This window comes from Taeniopygia guttata, chromosome 23, assembly GCF_048771995.1.
Source record: "Taeniopygia guttata chromosome 23, bTaeGut7.mat, whole genome shotgun sequence".
NCBI classification, from domain to species: domain Eukaryota; kingdom Metazoa; phylum Chordata; class Aves; order Passeriformes; family Estrildidae; genus Taeniopygia; species Taeniopygia guttata.
In genome coordinates this window covers 4,387,214-4,406,291 of record NC_133048.1, presented here as the reverse complement: position 1 = coordinate 4,406,291, position 19,078 = coordinate 4,387,214, and the positions used below count along the sequence as shown (strand labels likewise).

At 45.8% G+C, this 19,078-nt stretch overlaps 1 protein-coding gene, 1 long non-coding RNA gene and 1 other non-coding gene across 3 annotated transcripts; all 3 read left to right on the top strand.

Moving 5' to 3' along the window:
- The first annotated feature begins 286 nt into the window (after positions 1-286).
- On the top strand, positions 287-18,838 carry PPP1R8 (protein phosphatase 1 regulatory subunit 8). Its single transcript, XM_030290481.4, has 7 exons — positions 287-440; positions 7,147-7,207; positions 12,194-12,347; positions 12,932-13,152; positions 14,000-14,144; positions 15,271-15,335; positions 16,384-18,838. Exons 1-7 carry the CDS (start codon positions 385-387, stop codon positions 16,735-16,737), a joined length of 1,056 nt encoding a protein of 351 aa, XP_030146341.1. The 5' UTR covers positions 287-384; the 3' UTR covers positions 16,738-18,838.
- Positions 5,447-5,828, top strand: LOC121471040 (uncharacterized). The gene is made up of 2 exons (XR_005982421.2): positions 5,447-5,583; positions 5,621-5,828. It is a non-coding gene; the product is annotated as an uncharacterized lncRNA (long non-coding RNA).
- Positions 9,051-9,214, top strand: LOC115498304 (small Cajal body-specific RNA 1). The gene has a single exon (XR_003963720.1).
- Positions 18,839-19,078: the final 240 nt, after the last annotated feature.

Genomic DNA, 19,078 nt, shown 5'->3' with positions numbered 1-19,078 from the left:
ACCGGCTCTGTCCCCCCGTCCCGGCTCTGTCCCCCCGTCCCGGCTCTGTCCCCCTGTCCCGGGTCGGTACCGGCTCTGTCCCAGGGTCGCTAGCGCGGCTGTCCCGGGTCGGTACCGGGGCTGTCCCGGGTCGGTACCGGCTCTGTCCCCCTGTCCCGGGTCGGTACCGGGGCTGTCCCGGGTCGGTACCGGCTCTGTCCCCCTGTCCCGGGTCGGTACCGGCTCTGTCCCGGGTCGGTACCGGGGCTGTCCCGGGGGCGGGGCCAGCCCTTGGGGGCGGGGCACATTTAGGCCCCGCCCAGCGGCGCGCGGGGCACGCCGGGACCGCCGCGCGCCGCTCGCCTCCCATGGTGCCCCGCGGCGGCTGAATGGGGCAGAGCCAAGATGGCGGCGAGCGCGGCCCCGGCGGGCGGCGGGTCCCTGTTCGAGTGCCCGAGCTGGTGAGCGGCGGCGCCGAGGGCGTGAGGGGCCTGAGGGGCGCGGGGCTGCGCTCCCCGCGGCCGCTGAGTGCTGGCCGGGCCGGCAGGGTCAGGGCGCGGCCCTCGGTGCCGCCTTCGACAGCGCCGCGGGGGTCCGGGCCCTCCCTGGGGTGCCGAGGCTTTTCCTCAGAGCTCAGGCAGAATCCGTGGTGTGGTAGGAACTAAATATCCTGCTCGGGAGATGTGTGCGGTACGGGAAATCTGTCAGCTTGGAACTAGGCTGGCGTTTTTGTTAGCTTGAGTTCAGCAGTCAGGGCTGAGTGGAGTGCTGGAGACATCGCGACCGTGCCTTGGGCTGGGTTAGGGCTGGGAGAGCCCTCGCTGGAAGGGATCTCTGAAAACGCCCTGCCTCACCCTCCTGCCAGAGCAGAGCTTGGCATCAGGGTGCCCTTGTTCCTTTGTCCTATGTTTTGGTCATCGCTGAAGAAGTTTTGGCTCTCCTGCCTTCTTTGGGTGCCGCAGCACTGGGATGGGAACGGGGGCAGTGGGATGGGAACGGGGCACTGGGATGGGAACGGAGCTTTGGGATGGGAACGGAGCTTTGGGATGGGTACCACAGTGCTGGGATGGGTATGGGAGCATTGGGATGGGTAGCACAGCACCGGAATGGGTGCTGGGGCACTGGGATGGTACCAGAGCACTGGGATGGGTATGGGAGCACTGGGATGGGTACCGGGGCACTGGGATGGGTACCGGGGCACTGGGATGGGTGCTGTGGTATTTTAAATCACACAGGCACCCCACCCCACCCCACCTGAGAGCTGAGTTGTGTGCTCCAGCCCTGCCTGTCCCTGCAGACCCAGGCTGGCCCTGCTCACCCAGCTGTGTTGCACCTCTCAGTGCTTTGTGACACCGCTCAGTGCATGGGTGTGTTGTCATTTAGACCTAGTTTTTAAGTACCTGCTTTAGTTGGTAAAGCCATTAAACTTCTCATGGAAGAGAATTCCTCATGTATTTTAGGGTCTTATTGTGCTGAACATACACAATAATGATCATCTATATGAGACAGGATGGTGTTCCATAAGATGATGACACAATAAACCAGTTAAAGCCAAAGATTATTCTGGACATTCAACTTGAAATTTAAAGTATCATCCATTTTTTCCCCCTAGTGTTTTTATACAACAGTGATCACAATGTACATTATATTCCATGTAAATTGGAATTATTTGTACTTTTGAAAGCTGTAGATGGAGGAGCTGGGAGAACACAGCTTGTAAAATGCTCAGTGTCAGTAGCTTGCATGCTATTGTAGAAGAATTCCTAAAGGAATCCCATCTGGAGGAGAGAACTGTAACACCTGTAATTGTGAGGGCCTCTTCAGGTGTCTGTTTTGTGTCTTACCTGCAGCAGGGCAGGGTCTGACAGAGAGAGTTTCCCTTTTTCCTGCCCTGGTTTGGTTCTGAAGCACAGTCTGTTGTGCTGGATGAGAAATGAGGTGGGATCTGGGAGATGATCCAAACCCAGGGGTCGGGGGGGCATGTTTGGGTGCCAGGTCCTGTTGTGTTCTCACATTTTTAAGATTTTTTTTTGTGATTCACTTAGTGCAACCTGAATCTCCTTTTACAATAATATTCTAAAGTAGTTTTGGATACAGCAAAGTTCCTGTCTGGACTCTCTCCTGATACATTGTAAGGAAACTTTTTATTTTCTTTTGGACTCTGTTGTATCCTTGCACATTATAATGGTTTTAGGGACCCAGCTGGGCAATTTGTGTGTCTGTAGCTGTGAAGTAAAGGAGTGCCTGAGACAATTTGGTCTTGTCCAGTTGGCACATGCAGACATGGCAGCTAACACCACTGAAAGCTTTGTGTTTGTCCTTAATCTTCCTTTTGAAACCCAAAAGCTGTTTCATAAGAGGAAAAATTAAAAAGTGAGCTAGCAGGAAGCCAGCCTGGAGAGCTCCCAGTCGCAGTGTTTGTGTTCTGAACAGTGAACCCAAAATGGGAAGTGTTGGGTGATGCTGACTGGTGATAACGATGGCCTCATCCCTTGGTGGACGTGGGGAGCTCTCCTACCAGCTGGATTTATTTATTTCTGGTTACTTTTCTGTTCTGCAGAACAAATAGAGTATATTTCATGCTAAAGTTCTGGATGCCTTCTGCTGATATTTGCTGAGCTGCAGCTTCCAGCTCATGATTTTTAAGTATTTGCTCCTTTCAGAGCCAACCAAAGAGTGCACAGATATGATGTGGAATCAGTCTGGCTCTTTCCCAGGTAGGATTCTCCAGGCTGGAGGTGGTTTTCAGGAGCAGGTTTGGATCAATAGTGGTCTTGTTCAAAGCTCTGGTTTAAGAGGATATAAAGGCACCCTGCAGGAAGCCTGGTCTTAAACAAGCACCACAAAGTCTCCTATGAAGCATTGTAGGGCTTCATTCCAAGAGCTTTGGGTGACCAAAAGCATGGAATTGCAGAGTCTTCACACTCAGAAGCTGATTCTTCTGTAATAAATTATCTTCAGTCTCCTCGACCTCTGTTAAAATCAAAATCACAGTCTTTACCTAAATGTTTATTTTTCTGCTTCTAAGGAAAACTGGCTGGGGCCTGTGAACACCAATCATATAAGAAATACACCTTAGATGTACATAATCAAAAAGAGTTGGTTTTTTTCCTGGCCTTTAAGTTGTTGCCCATGCTTTGAGGGCATGAGGTTTGTCTCTATCATTTTACCTCTTCTTCCATAACTTGGATAGTATCTGAGTACTCCATTTCCAGAAAAGGCTTCTGCACTGAAACTCCCAGTTTTCATCCAATTTGTGGCTTTGATTTAGTTTTTGTGCTGTTAGAGGTTACTTCTTCACAATCATACAATATTTATTATTTCTTTCCTCATGTTTCCAGCAGCTAAACTTAAGACAGATGAAAAACAGTGGTTGCCACCTGAATAATATTTGCTAAAGCCAGAACATGTTTATGCATTTCCTGTAGCTCCTCTGTACCTGTTAGCCAAGATTTGGGCTGTGCATTTACAGCTGGCATAAAGGGGGTGCCACTACTTCCTGTAGATTAAAATTTAACCATTCCATGAGATCAGAAAATGTCTTTAGATAACAATTAGACATCTTAGTTTGATTAAGAATTTTGCAAACTTTCTGAGCTGGCTTTATGTAGTAAAAGTGATTTCCCTGAGGTACAGGTTATCTGGTGTACAGTTTTGAAGTGACCATCAGATGTTTAGTGGATACTACCTGCCTGTCCTTTAGTCCTAATGTAACTTGTATTTGGAATTGTGACTCTTTCTTTACTCTCTTTGACACATTAGTAGTGGGGATGTCAGGTTTGTCCTGGAATGGACATACATTAGAAATAGTTTGTTTGAAAGCAGCAATTGTTTGTCTTTAGCTTCTTTGACCAAGAACTGGCTATTCCTGGTGATGCTTTCACACAGATTTCTGGAGAGAATGAGCTCCAGAATTCTGCAAATTCCACCCTGTCCTTGAAGTTGAACATGAAGGTGTATACATGAGTCACAGAGGCCAGGATTGGTAGGAAGTGCCTAAATTTAGGTTCTGAGTCCACGTTTTGAAACCCAAATAATTGACCTAATTTTAAACTAACACAATAGAACTATGGCTGTCCTGTCTATGTCCTTAATAGCAACAATTCCAAAATTCTTGTAGTGACTTACATCAGTCAGGCTGCTGAGTTTCAGCTGGATATAGATATTATAACCCTGCTGGCAGACAGCATTGAATCTGCACTGTGGAAGAGATTCTAATTTGAAAAACTTCAGTTCTCTTACTTGGCACATTCCAAAGTGTTCATGGCCTTGTCCTTCTTTTCCAAAATGCTTTATCTTTGTTAAAGAGACATAGCCTGGCCTGTGCAGCATGAGGTGGAGAAAACAAGGAACCCAAATTTTCTGTTTCTAGTACAGAAGAAAGATTTCTTTGCTTGTAGGTATTTAAATCTTTTAAAAACCTCTGCTGGAAGCTGGGGTTTTTTTGTGGTATCCCTTGTGGGTATTTACTGCTGATCACTGTAAGCAGTTGATGCCTTCTGTGAGGCCAGCAAATCCATGTGTGCAGCTGCTGTGGGAAAGCTCAAGCTGGGAATGCTCCTGCTCTCCTTGCCTCCTGTTAATTCCCTGGAAGGTTTCACATCCCCCCCAGGAGTTCCAGGATTCGGGGGGCAGGCAGAGCATCCTGGGTCTCAGTCAAACTCACTCACCTAGTGACCACACAGTCAGTGCATTTGCAGGTGTTATTTTCAGGTCACTCGCAGGGTGCTGCCCTGGGGAGGCACCGGGGGCTGTGATGCACCATCTGGAAGGTACAGAAAAAACTCCTCATTTTCAAACACAAGCCCTTGTGCTGGAGCCAAGGAGAGCATTGGCCTTGGGGCAGTGCTAAGGGCTCTGTGTGTTCTGTAGAGAACACAATCTGCTGGCCTCAAGTAATTCTCCATCCTTCAGAACAGTGCAGGAATATCAGTTTAGTGGATACTTCAGCACATAGTGGAATTAGTTTAGTGGAAAAGGACTTTTTTAACATTGGACATAAAATAGGAAGAAGCTGCTCTCCTGTAACAGCATAAGGCCAGCTTTCTAACAAACCTTCTTGTAGGAGATTTTTGCAAGAGATTTCCTTTCATATTTTACTCTTTGATCCATGAGGAGAGAGGTCTGATGGGGCAGAGCATGTGAAGGGTGACTGATACTTCCAAATCCAGGCATTACTTCTGATCTTTGGTGACTCTGGAGCTAATTGGTTTTGAATATAATACTGAAAAATCTTCCTACTTTTTTCATTAAAAGGCTTTTCAGGTATCTAACTTGGGCAGCCTGAACTGTGACATCGACTTAAAATGTTCCAAAGAACTTTTCTGTCAGAAATTACTTCTGTGAATTTGTTTTCATGGTATCATGATCAGTATTTACAACCTTCCTGTGTTCAGTGTTTTGCAGGAATAGGTAGATGGGGAAGTACTGCCTACAAAGGATTCTCTACAGTCCAAAAGAAGCCAGAGAATAGGTAGATTTTTCTAGCACTTTAATTCATAGCTGAAGGCACTGCCTTGTAATACTGCTGGGCTTGGTTTATCTGTTGGAAATAAAGTTGAGGGTAGAGGCAGAGTAAAAATAAGAGCAAGGGTGAAACTAAAGGTGGAGGGGGCAGTGATAAAGCAGAGCTGGTATATAGCAAAAGAAGACCATGAGACAGGATCCTGCTGTGCTGGAGCTCTTGGGGGCTCTCCTGTGACCTGACAGGTACAGGGAAGAAGTTGCTAAAATGTGTTAGGACAGGCTGACCATTGAGTATCCAGGAAGAGATCACTGGAAAGGAAAAGCAGAGGCCAGACTGAGTAAGAAGTAGACTTGTAGTATGAATTTGTTGAAAGGTTGACCTATTTAGAAAGAGAAAAAAAAAAAATTGGGGAAGTAGCTGTTGTTGGATCAGAGTAAGGCTGGTGTGTGAAAATTACCAAAAAGTTGGGTTGCAAAGTAACCAGAACTTGGCAATTTCACAGGAAGGGGGGAAAACAAGTTTTCCAGTGCTCAGGGGCAGAAAGAGGGAATCCTGAGAAGTGGACAGGAATCCATGAAAGGAGCCTGTGTCTCAGTGAAAGCTGAGCACTGAGATCTGCAGGGAGCACAGGAGGAGACAGTGCTCAGGTGTAGCCTGGCTGTAAGCTGCTCCAGCAGTACTGAAGAGGAGGAGCTTCCCTGGCAGTGCTGGAGGAACTTCAGCTCATCACACAGACTGTCCCACCTCTGAGAGCATTTCTGCTTGGTGGTCTGTCCCCCACATCACCATAATCCCATTTCACTGGTGAAGTCACCACTTCAGCAAATTGGGCTGGAGTTTAGCATCCTCTGCTTTTGCTGCTGCTGTTTTTTCATCTGAAACAATAGGAGTCAGTATTAACCATGTGCTTGTTAGGGTGGTACATCCACAGTCTTTGAGAAGGGCCTGACAAGAAAACTTATGAAAGTCCCAAGTGGTCAGTTGAGGAAGAGCCAGAGAGATCTGGGCAGCATAGTGTAATGGCTTGGAAATAAGAAAGGAAAATGCCTGGGAAAGAAATGAAGTAGAAATAACAGGAGACTGTGCTCTTACATTAAATTATTGAGGGGAGCTGACCTTGCAACACAGAAGAAACCAATAAATCTAAGGCACACCCCAGAAATGTGAACATCTGTATTTAACCCCTTCAAACAACTTCACCTACCAGACCTTTCTTTCTTCTGCAGCCACCCTGAGAGCATCACTGCCATTGTCACTGTTCCCTGGGCTGGCTCCATGCACTGAGCAGAATGGGAACATGATCTCTGCAGAGTTCCTCAGCAGGGCAGCAGTGCAGCCAAGAACTAGGTCACTGCTGCTGCCTGGAAAGCTGGTCCAGACTTAGAGACAAGCAGCAGAGATGTTACTGTGAGGAAGTACTAGAGATGCAGATTCTGAGATATCTGAGCAGGAAAAGATCCTTTGTGCCAAGAGCTGAGGGATCCTGTGTGGTGCAGGTGGCACGGCAGGGTCCTGGCTTTGAGCACTTTAGGTGCCCAAGATGTTCCTGCTACCCTGTGAGAAAATTATGGGATTTTCATATTTTTCCCAAAATACTTCTGCTTACATTGGTGTAGGTTTGGTCTATAGCTCAAGCAGCTCTAATACTAATAAAATTTGTATTAAGTGTTTTGATACTATATTTTACTTTTATTTTCCAGGGCAGGGAAACCACCACCTGGCTTACATCTGGATGTAGTCAAAGGAGACAAACTCATTGAGGTATGGAATTAGGGTTTGATGGATTCGGTGTATCATGTACATAGGCACCAGCAGCAGAACATTCATTCCCCATCATTTTCCATGCTTATTCATAAGTATTTCCTTTCTCTCATGTATTCATTACCTTCAAATCAGTTTTGTTTCCTCTGAAACAATGAATGAAGTGACTTTTCCCTTGTCTGTGCAAGGCAGCCTTGTTCCATGAAGGGCTTCCATCAGTTAAACCTTTTCCCTTTGTACTGCTTGTTTGAGAAACCTGTCTAGTCAGTTATTTTTTTTATTTTGCATTACAGTCAGATTAACCAGGCATCCTGTGTTTTGCAAGATTGCTGCTCTGTCCTACAGGGTGAAATATACTTTGATTTGATTTTTCCTCCCACATTCAGGATCTGTGAGCAGTGTTGTAATCATCACAGATACAGCAAGTTATTATTATTACAGCACCACTTCATTCTCTATTTAATATTTTAACTTATATCACACTGAAAGTAATAAGTAAAGAAAAGTCTCTTTACCATTGTTGACAGAAAGAACCAAAACCAATGAATGTATTTCTGCTGTGGAGAGACTCCTAAATTGAAGCTGACTAAAACAGAAATATTTCTGGGTGTAGTGGTTTGACACTGGCCAGATACCAGGCACCAACAAGTCATTCACTTATCCTCTCCTGCTACAGTTGGGCAGGGGAGAGGGAAAAAAATTAATGAAGGGCTCATGAGTTGAAATAAGGATTGGGAGAAAAAAACCGCTCTAAGGGCAAAACAGGTTCAAATTTAAAGGTATAAGGTAAATGTGTTATTAAAATAGTCAGAGGAGGCTAACAAGAAGTAAAATAAGCTTTTTTCCTCCCAGCCTCTCCCTCTTTCCCACCAACAGTGCAGGGAAATTTGGTGTGGGTGTGAGGGTTTTGGTCAGTTCATCACTTGACATCTTCTGTTTGCTCAGGGAGAGGAGTCTTTTCTCTGCTGTGCCATAGGGTCCCTCCCACTGGCAAACAGTCTTCCCAAAACTGCTGTGGCATGGGTCACTCATCCATGGGGTGCAGTCTTTTAAGGCTGGGCTGCTCTAGTTTGGAAGCAAAAGGCCCTTTCTCTCCACTGGGGTCTCCACTGGATCACAGCTTTCTCTGGCATCCACCTGCTCCAGTGTGAGCCCTTTTCCCACAGGCTGTGGGTGGATCTCTGCATCCCCTGTGGATCCCTTGGGGCTGTGGGTGGATCTCTGGATCCCCCATGGATCCCCTCGGGCTCTGGGTGGATCTCTGCCTCCCCTGGGCATCCCCACGGGCTGTGGGTGGATTTCTGCCTCCCCCATGGATCCCCACAGGCTGTGGGTAATCTCTGCATCCCCCATGGATCCCCATAGGCTGTGGGTGGATCTCTGGATCCCCACAGGCTGTGGGTAATCTCTGGATCCCCCATGGATCCCCTGGGGCTGTGGGAGGATCTCTGCCCCCCCAGGAATTCATGGATTACAGGGACACAGCTGTTTCACCACAGTCCTCCCCACAGCCTGTAGAGGAATCTCAGCTCTGGCACCTGGAGCACCTCCTCCCCTTCCTGCTCCGTTGCCCTTGGTGGCACCATGTTGTTTTCCCTCATGTGTTTTCCTCAGCTCCTCTTCTCTGTCTAGAAGAAAAAAACACTGCTTTTAGGTACCACTGCCAACAAGTCCCACTAATTTAAAGATTCGTGCAAGATCCCGTAGCACCGAGGCAAGCAGCACTTGGATGTGATCCTTGTGGTTCCCTGTCCAATACAGGTGACAGAGAGGTTTTCAGGTTTGTCTTTTCTGGTAGCCAGCAGTGACCAAGGAAGAGCATTGTAAAATCCTGTGGGGTATTGAGCACTTGATACTAACCGAGCCATCGGTGTCCCAGCCTCGTGCAGAGGCCTGGGGTCACCCTGTGATCGCTGGGTCTGCAAAGTGCAACAGCAAAACAAGCCATGCAGTGTTTAAGCTCAGTGTGTGAAGGAAGACACTGGGTTATAGCTCAGAGGCACAGAACATTTTGGAAACATTGTTGAATTAAAGGCAATAAAACTGTCTTCTCTGTTGATGATTTGTTGCAGTAACTTCCATGAATTTGTGTCTTTGCAAAATCTCTTGGAATTGCTGCCCAGTCAGGGCAGTATTGTTTTGTGTGTAACGGGTGCAAATTAAAACTTACAGGACGCTTTTGGTTTCAGCTGTGGGCAAGAATGAGAAATGGTTTGATCAGTTTTTATGGTAACTGAAATTGTGAGGTAACTGCTTGCAGGGCTGATCAGTGTTTGTGCAGGAATTAGCTTCCACTTGGTATCAGAGCTGTGTTTATATAAGACTTACTTTCAAATTTGCAATAAAAGGAAAAGTTAATACTCATCCTTTTTTTTACACTGTGGAATCATAGAATTCACTAGTGCAAAGGTGTTGCACACCGGAAGAGTCAGAGTGCTAAAGCAAATGAGTAAGGAACTGCTGAATATGGGATATAAATCTAATGCTGAGAGATTAAATCCCCAGAAAACCTAACCAGGGTTCCTCAAAAGATGTGATGTAACAAACAGTTATATTGTTCTTGGATCAATATCTGGATGAAACAACTCTAATCTTAAGGGAAAATATCAGTAAGACTCATGAAATTATGGTCAAGAAATGCAAGGAAAAACCTCCCAGAGGCATTCAGGGAGGAAATGGAGGGGTCTGTTTACAGGTGGAATTAAAAAATTAAATAAAATTCAACTGGGAGGAGACTACATACTAGTTTAAACTCTTCATCTGTGGCTTATACTTTGGTTAATTTGGAGGTCTTGTGAAAACCAGCATTTGTGAAGAGACAGAAAGTGATGATAAAGTGGCCAGGTGAGAGCAGAACCCAATAAACTCAATTTAGTGATTTCTCATGGTTTTAATCTGAATATTCTGAGGCTTTGAGATGCATTGCTCTGCACCAGACAAACAATTCAGGGGAGACACCTGCATGTTTTACATCTCTCAGTTGGAGGAAAATCACTTGCATATTGCATTTGCACTTCATCTGTCAATAGACCATGTACTGACACATGGATTGCCAATTGAGCTGTTATTGCTGCCTTAATAAATGAGATGTAGACTCACAGAGATTTTTTGGGGGGTTGAAATCTAAGTATTGGCACTCTTTGGGATTTTCTGCCAGCCTGTGTATCACTAAGGGGATTGATGGAGTTATCATTCTATCTAGCTGTTTGTTTCTACAGAATTGGTAGAAATTTAATAATCTTGTAGTGCTTGTTGAAACTGGCCAGAGGTTTAGGAGTTACTTGGTTTAGTAGTGGGTGTTAGAACTGATAAATATGCACACTTTGATCACCTGAATGCTCTTTTTTTTTAAGATGGCAGGCCAAAATATGTTAGTGAGTAGATTTCACAAAGCAGTTACTGTCATGAATTGATGCTTTAATTGTATACCTTGGGTTGGGGGGGATAAGACATTTAGCAGAGTATTATCTAAGGGACCAATCAATCATAAAATTGTCATGATGCATACAAGTGTGGAGTCAGGTTGTTCAATTAATTCTTTTAAACATGCAGAAATAAATGCTTATTACTGAATACCAGATGATGAGAACTTGCAGCATGGGGGCTGACAGAGAATTCAGTAGAACGCTGGAAAATCCAACCTGAAAAATACACAGCATGTGTATGGGGGAAAAAAATCAGGAAAAAACAGTGGGGAAGTGACTTGTGACTGTAGCAGTGGTAAAACCATAGCTTGTAGGTGGGTGAATAGATGAGATTGACAAAGTGTGTGCCTGGCCAAGGGAGGAGCAGACACCTGCCTGACTGGAATGCTGCTGCCAGAGAGGAGATCCTGGGATCACCCACCCCGTGCCTGGAATCTGCTGCTTCCGTGGAGCTGCTGGGACGTGCAAAGGCAGACTGATCCAGCCAGGGAAAAAAAGGCTTTGCAAGCCAAAACCTTTGCTCAGACACGTGGCAGTGGGATCAAGGAGGGGTTTGAATAGCTGGGAAATCCAGGTGCTCAAGCAGGCAGAATGTTAGTTCATCTCAGACCACCTCTTGAAAGCAGTGTTCTCCTGAACCAAGATATGGAAGATGTATCAGCATTCTCTGGATGATGCTATTGAAACATGTGGGCTTTGGAAAATGTTTGAGAAAGCAGGAGAAGCCTGTTAACAGATATGTAATGTGCAGCCAGCCTTTGCATTGTGCAGCTGGAGCAGGAAAGTACAGATTAGATTAAGTTCTTGGGATGCAGTGAGAAGGTTCTGCACAAGCTTCTCAGTATTGCAGCATTCAGGTGCAAGTGTTCCTTTAACAACACAGTTTGGTCACTTGAATACTGTAGGACTTGTCACTATGTCCCTCCCTTTATAAAGATGTTTATGTAACTGATATTAAGAATTGTTAAGATATTTTTAAAAGAAGATATTAGAACTAGGATCAATAAAAAAGAAATACCTGAAATTAATGGTTTACTTGAATAGACTAATATGGATTCAGATCACAGCACATACTCAGTGTAGTTTTGTCCCTTTATACCAGAGGTCTGAACTCTCCTGTAGGTCCGTTTCTGTTCAGAAGTATAATTTTGATGTCCTGTGTCAGACTGGAGATCACCAAGCAGCAGTTCCTGTCTTAGACAAAGCCTGAAGTCATCCATGGAGGAATGTGTTAAAATCTCTGGGAGCAGATGTCAGAGAAAATCTCCTGTATGAGGTAGTCTAATGCTTTGAAGAGTGACTGTCCTTCCCAGAATGTCCAGTGTTGGCTGGTAAAGAAGGGAATAACTGGTACTCTCCCATATTCAGCTGTTATGATTTTATAAACAGCAAACTTGAGTTTATGTATTTAACAGTGCCAGACTAAACTGAAATATTGATGAGCTGTTGATGCTTTGTCTTGAATTTGCTCTATTTATTCATTTGTTCTTGAATTTTTTTCAGGAAGATCCAAAATATTCTATGAGTCTAATGTGCTTCTCTGTTTGATATTCTGCCTCAGAAACTCATCATTGATGAGAAGAAATACTATCTCTTTGGGAGAAACCCTGATCTGTGTGATTTTACCATTGACCACCAGTCTTGCTCTCGGGTCCATGCTGCCTTGGTCTATCACAAACATCTCAAGAGGGTTTTCCTCATAGATCTGAACAGCAGTAAGTAGTGTGGCATTTAACCAGGCAGAAGAGCTATGCTTCGGTGCTTAAACATTCTGAATATGAGACACTTTTTCCTTTTCCATTGTTGTCTGCACTGTGGGCAAATGGATATAATTTGAATTTGCATTGTAAGGAAAGACAAGGGTTAGGGCAAAGGAGTGTTTGCTCCAGTCAGCCTACAGCTGCCTCACTGGGTGTTTCAAACATTTCTAACTTGTAAAAGGCCAAAAGAGAGGAGGAAAGTGACTTGACCTTCCCATCACAATTTTAGAAGCCTTGTCTTCTGAGGGTGATTTCCCAAGGTCTAAAACCTGTCAGGTGTTTTATTGCACTGTCCAGACAGTACATTGGGACCTGTAGGAATACAGAAAGTAAAAGGTGTTTGTAGTTTATTTCCAGTGATTTTTTGAGGATTTCTGGTGTGTGTTATCTCAGTTTGTGAGATGGTAGGTCTACATAGCTGATGCTTTCAGCAGTACCTCAGTGCCTTGTACCTTGGAACATTTCTGAGATTCTCAAACTTGAACTGCAGTACCATGATCCCAAGCTCAACAGACTATTTTGCATTTTGATGTCCTCAGCACATGGCACGTTCTTGGGCCACATCCGTTTGGAAGCTCACAAACCCCAGCAGATCCCCATTGACTCCACGGTTTCCTTCGGAGCCTCCACCCGAGCGTACACTCTGCGGGAGAAGCCGCAGACGCTGCCCTCCGCAGTGAAAGGGGACGAGAAGATGGGTGGTGAGGATGAGGAGCTGAAGGGCTTGCTGGGGCTGCCAGAGGAGGAGACAGAGCTGGATGTGAGTATGATGGCACACTGCCTTGATGGCATTTCCAGCAAGGACAGCATTCCCTGCTCATTTGCCTAGTCATGGAATCATTTAGTGCGGGGACGCTGGACTCCAGGGCGGTTTGGGTGGGTGGAGACGAGAGATCTCTGGAGGCTGCTCTTAGAATACATGGTTTATTAGAGAGGGTGAAAGGCCCTGCTTGGAGTCACCAGACCTGACCCGTGGCAGGCCCGAGGGCGTGGGGGCAGGGAGAGGCAAGGGGTAGAGGGAGATAAGAGAGGATCCCAAGAGGATGTTCAGGAGAGGGGCAGTTCCAAGAGAACAGAAGTTCCAAGAGAGCGTCTGGCTCCTCAGGGACTCCTTGTCAGGGGCTTCAAGGTGGGCTGGAACAAGACTCAGGCCAATGGGGTCACAGACTCCTGATGCTTCAGCAGAGGGTTGCAGATGTGGGATGACCCATACATTTTGGGGAGTGAGAACAGTCCATTTAACCTCAGGGCCTATTTGTAGGTAAGGGCATTGTTCAACCAGAAGGGAGGATTGTCTTCATCCTGGCTGTACTATTGTTTTCTAGTTGTTCAGTAACTAAGGGTTGGTATCTCAAAACTTGTTACCATCTCAATCTCTATATTTTCTAAATATTTTGCCAGGCAATCATATTTATAAGGCTTTCTTATTTCATCTTCCCCAACAATTTAGGTTGGAAAAGACCTTTAAGATCATGAGGTCCATAAATCTAACAGGGAGGTTGAAACTAAACAATGTCCTGTGGTCTTCTGATGTGCACAGTCATGTGATTAAATCAGACTTCATACATTAGTTACTCTAACTCTTTCATTTCTAAATTTGCTGTTAGAATCTGACAGAGTTTAATACAGCCCACAACAAAAGGATCTCCACGCTGACCATTGAGGAAGGAAACTTGGACATCCAGAGGCCAAAGCGAAAACGGAAGAACTCCAGAGTGACGTTCAGTGATGACGATGAGATCATCAACCCGGGTAAGGAGTTTGTGTTAATCTGCAGCTGATACCCTTCAGGACTCCTTCCAGCATGCTCATAGGGATTCCTCATGAGTGCATATGGATAAGGAGAAGATAAATTTGGCAGCCAATATTTGGGATCTGCTATTTCACAGAAGCTGCCGCCACGTCTCACTGAAGTCTGGGACCTCTTTCTGTTTCTTCTGTTCTACCTGAAAAGTAACTGCAAGCTCTGAGAAGGATGGGGATATCAAACTCAGCTTCATTGTTCAGTACTCTGTCAGATACTGGAGAAATGTCGGGTCCAAAAGGAGGAAGGTGGCTCACATTTGTTGTCCTCTTTAGAATCTCAGTGGGAACAGAACTTGTTTGCTTTTCACCTATCCTTTAACATTTTCTTTACCTGTTGCTTCTGGGATGTCTCAAGCTCAGACGGTTTTTGCTACTTTTCTGCACATCTGAACCAAGGCATCCCTAATCCTCATTCAAACCAATGCATTTGAAGATGTATCCAATTCCAAATTAGTCTTTTTTTCTCCCTTAGCTGTTCTGTATTAATGGCATTCTTATCAATCATACTTTATTTGGATAATATTCCTGTTAATAAGAGCAGCTAATTAATAGGCAGGTATTTTGAAATACAGTGTGGAGGTGGTTCCTTTGGCACCCAGAGCAACCATTTTGGTTTATAATGTGATGCACTTCAGTGCTCAGAACATCCTAATGCAAACACCAATTATTCTCATCCCAAAAAAAAGATAATTTTTCCAAACTTTCAGAGACTGCTTCTGAGTCCTGCTTCAAGGCCCCCCAAGGACTTTAGGGACCAGCTGCTGTGCCTTTAGCACATGCAGAGCCTTGTCAGCAGCAGCTTTCAGCCCAAACTCCAGCCTGTCTGATCCCAAACCACTCATCCAGCTGCTCCCATTCTCCATTGGAGGGAAAGCCAGGGTGCCTGATGAGCCACCTGGAGACAAAGCCACTGGATGTTCCTCCTTTTATTTGCTCACACTTCTGCTTACTGGGAGGTGCTGGAGTGCTGGCTTTGGGAGGAGAAGGTCTGTTCCAGCTTTTCAAACAGAGGTTGTTTTTCCCATGTGCTCACTGATGGCATCACTGATGGCATCACTTTCTTGCTTTGCAGAGGACGTGGACCCGTCTGTGGGGCGGTTCCGGAACATGGTACAGACAGCAGTGGTCCCTGTTAAGGTACGGGGTGACTCCTGACTTTCTCTTTAGCACGTTACATTGATGAACTCACTTCATGATTTATGAATTGCACCTTAGAGTGCTCCCACATGGGAGGTGTTTCACTGTTAAGCAGAAGTCATGTTTGTGTTTCACAGTTGTCTTTTTTAGCAAATTTGACCATTTCCCTTTGAATCCAGCTTTAGCTTTTTTCTTTAATAACACATGGGATCAATGGTGATTTTTTTTCCTCCCAAAAAGAAACACTTTCTAGAAATTTAGTGCATTAGTTCCAGGTGTCAAATAAAACCGTGGGAAACGTGAAAAATAGAAGGGAAAAATGAGTTTGTTTGACATTTCATAAGTTTGTGTACTAGAATAAGCAGGTTTGGGCTTTGCTCCAAGATGAGTGTGCTGCCAGTGTTCTATTTAATTGGAATATGCAAGGAAAAAGAAAGATCTGCACAACTTCAGCGCAGCTAAGCCACTGTGTAACAGCAATTTCACTTGTTAGTGGTATAGACTAAATAACATCATGTGGAAAAGGATGATATTCCACAAACACAGACTGCAGGAGAAGATTCCAGTGATCAGGAGCAAAATTACCCAAGTGGTCTAGAAGTTGCAGTTTCTTTCTGTGGGGAAGGGAAGGTTTGTGTTATAATGCTCTCAGGCACAGGGTGGGACTTGGAGAGTTGTGTGCAGGGCCAGGAGTTGGACTCAGTGAGCTTGTAGGTCTGTTCCAACCCAGGACATTCTGTGACTTACTCGGTTTTTGTTCAGGATGGGGACTGGCAGGAGTGTAATGGAGGTGAAGAGGTGCTCAGACTTCATCTAAGTTACATCTGAGTGTCAGCTTTTGTCTCCCTTCCTGCACTGTGCACCTCTAAGAGTTACTGTGGTTTTCAGGGGAACTCAGAGGAAACCTTGCAGGACAAAGACTGGGACATGGTCTGTTGGCACTTGGTGGCAGATTTAGGTGCCTCCTGGAGGAAATGGTCTTGGCACCCATTTTAAACAGGTTGATGGTTTCATGCATTGTGACTGATTCTGTAACTCCTGCCTGCAGAAGAAGCGCCTGGAGAACGCGGGCTCGCTGCCCACGGACGAGTCGGCGTCACGGCGCATGCAGAGCTTCCCCTACAGCGGAGGATTGTACGGGGGGCTGCCCCCCACCCACAACGAGGCGGGGTCGCAGTCCCACAGCGTCCACGGCACCGCGCTCATCGGGGGGCTGCCAATGCCCTACCCCAACCTCGCCCCCGATGTGGACTTGACTCCAGTTGTGCCCTCCACAGTGAACATGAACCCCGCTCCAAACCCCGCTGTCTTCAACCCTGAAGCTGTGAACGAACCCAAGAAGAAGAAATACGCCAAGGAGGCCTGGCCGGGCAAGAAGCCGACCCCGTCCCTGCTGATCTGAGCTGGGCTGAGGGAGGGTAGGAGTTACCAACTCCAGAAACTTTTCATGTGCGGTATCGTCTTTTTAAAATTTCAGTGTCCTAACAGATGTAATACCAAGATTGGAGGAGTGAAATATCCTTTAAAGATCTGTCTTCAAATGTTTTTATATGTCTGTTATAAAAAAAAAAATACAGTTCCTGTCTCCTTTTGAACCAAAACCCCTACAGCCTTTTCTTAGCCACCGCTGTCCCAGAGGTGTCTGTGCCAAGTTTGGATCCATGAGTCAAAGGGGCAGTCACACAATTTCATTGTCACTTATGGCATGACCCTGCAGGTCCGTGTATTTCAGTGCTGGGCTCACTGTGGTGACACTGTTCCTGCTGGACATTCTCACAGCAGGGCAGCTCTGTCAAGAGGAAATGTTTGTGGGGCCAAGCCTTGCAGAATCCCATTGGAAGGAGTTGTAAAACTTGCAGAATATAGGTCAACGTTTATTTTTTATATTTTCAAAACCCCACCACTGTGGGGCATCATCTTTTTTATTATTATTATTATTATTATTAGTTCAGCTACAGCTTGTTTTGATTTCCACATAAAACACTAGATCATCCCATGAGTTGAGATGGATAAGCAGGGAAGCAGGTGGGTTCCTTAGTTTTGTTCCAGTGCTGCAGAATAGGGTCTGTGGGATGGATACAGGGTGCAAATGGTTGGGGTGTCCAACAGGATCAGGCACTGTGCCATGGTGACTCCCCTGAATAACCAGGGTAAAGTTAACACAGTGGAGTTTGAGACTTGATGGCCCCTGTCACTTAAATAGTTTCATTTTTATTTGCAAATGGAACTTTAGAGTATATGAGATTCATCAAGACAAAAAGCTGGGAGGACTGGTGTGTTCCCCACACCTAATATTTTGGCTGCTGGGAACTGAAGGAGAGAATTGAGTGCTACTGAGAGCCAGAATAGGAATTCTCAGTGGACTTGGGTTGTTGCTCAAGCCCTTTAGTTCCTTGGGTTTATATTTGAAAATTATTCACATACTTAGATATAGCAAGGTAAGGCCAGAGCTTTGTACAGACTCTAATGCAGTTAGCTACAAGTCACATTCCTTTGCTGTTTGGGGGATCCAGGAAGTGTGCACCAAAATGAGAGCATGTACCTGGCTGTTCCCTGTGTGCAGGACTGCAGCTGTTTGGGGAGGTAGTGACAGGTTGTTGGGGCAGGGCTGTTCAGTGAGCTGGGATGCTGGATCAGTGCTGTGTTCCACTGAGCTGGGATGCTGGATGGTGCTGGATCAGTGCTGTGTTCCAGTGAGCTGGGATGCTGGATGGTGCTGGATCAGTGCTGTGTTCCACTCAGATGGGGTGCTGGGTGCACCAGACCCGTTTCAGACAGATGCCCCAAAATCCTGAGTTCTGCTCCACAATGATAGCTTCTATCATGTCCCTGAGGTGCCAGCAGGCAGCTGCCCAGCTCACAAGAGCCATGGCTTTAGAGACTGCTCTGTTCCCTCCCCACACCATCACATGCAGCTCAGCCTGTTCCTTGTGTGGATTCAGCACCTGCTCCATGATCCAGCTGTGCTGCTCTGTGTTTAAGTTGCCATTGATGATTCAGCTGTTGGGCATTTGTTCTGCTTCCCAGTGCTCCCACAATGACTCAAAATTTCATCTCTATAGTCTGGCCTGTACAGTTTTCATTTCCCAGCCAGTTGCTTTCTGAAGGCAACTCTTTAGAGTAAGATTAGTCAGGACAAACAAAAGTTGAGCAGGTTTCCTTCTTTTTATTTTGGGGATTTTTTTGTTTTATTTTGGGGGGAAGAGGGTTGGGGGTTTTTTGGTATTTTTTTTTTGCAAGTGGCTCTTTGCAAGATTTTTCTTGACAAGGGAAACTTCACTGCTCATTTTTGTAAAGCTCTTCTCCTCTCAGACTCTGAACCAGCTCTTATTATTTCAGAGCTTAGAAGCCACAGCTGGCCACGAGGGGACAGGAACATCAAGGAGCTTTGTACAGACATTTGTACACTTGTGTAATATGTAATAGGCCTTTTCACACTTCTGTTGAGCTTTTTACCTGTAACCTTTACTATGTTGTAAATTAAATGCAGATTTTGCCAGGTTGGAGAGTGTAGTGTGTTCGTTCCAGTTTGCAGTGGTACAGCTGAGCCTGCCTGTCGTGCTGTGGCTCATGGGAGGATCCTGCCATGGCAAAGTGCCCTTCTCCCTGCGGACCTTGTCCTTGGGCTGCCTCAGGCTGCAGCTCCTAAAGCTGCCCCAGCTGTGACCTGCTCTGCTGCCTCACGCTGCACTTCGGTACACAAGTGACACCTAACAGTGGATTTTGAACAGTGGTTGCTTTTG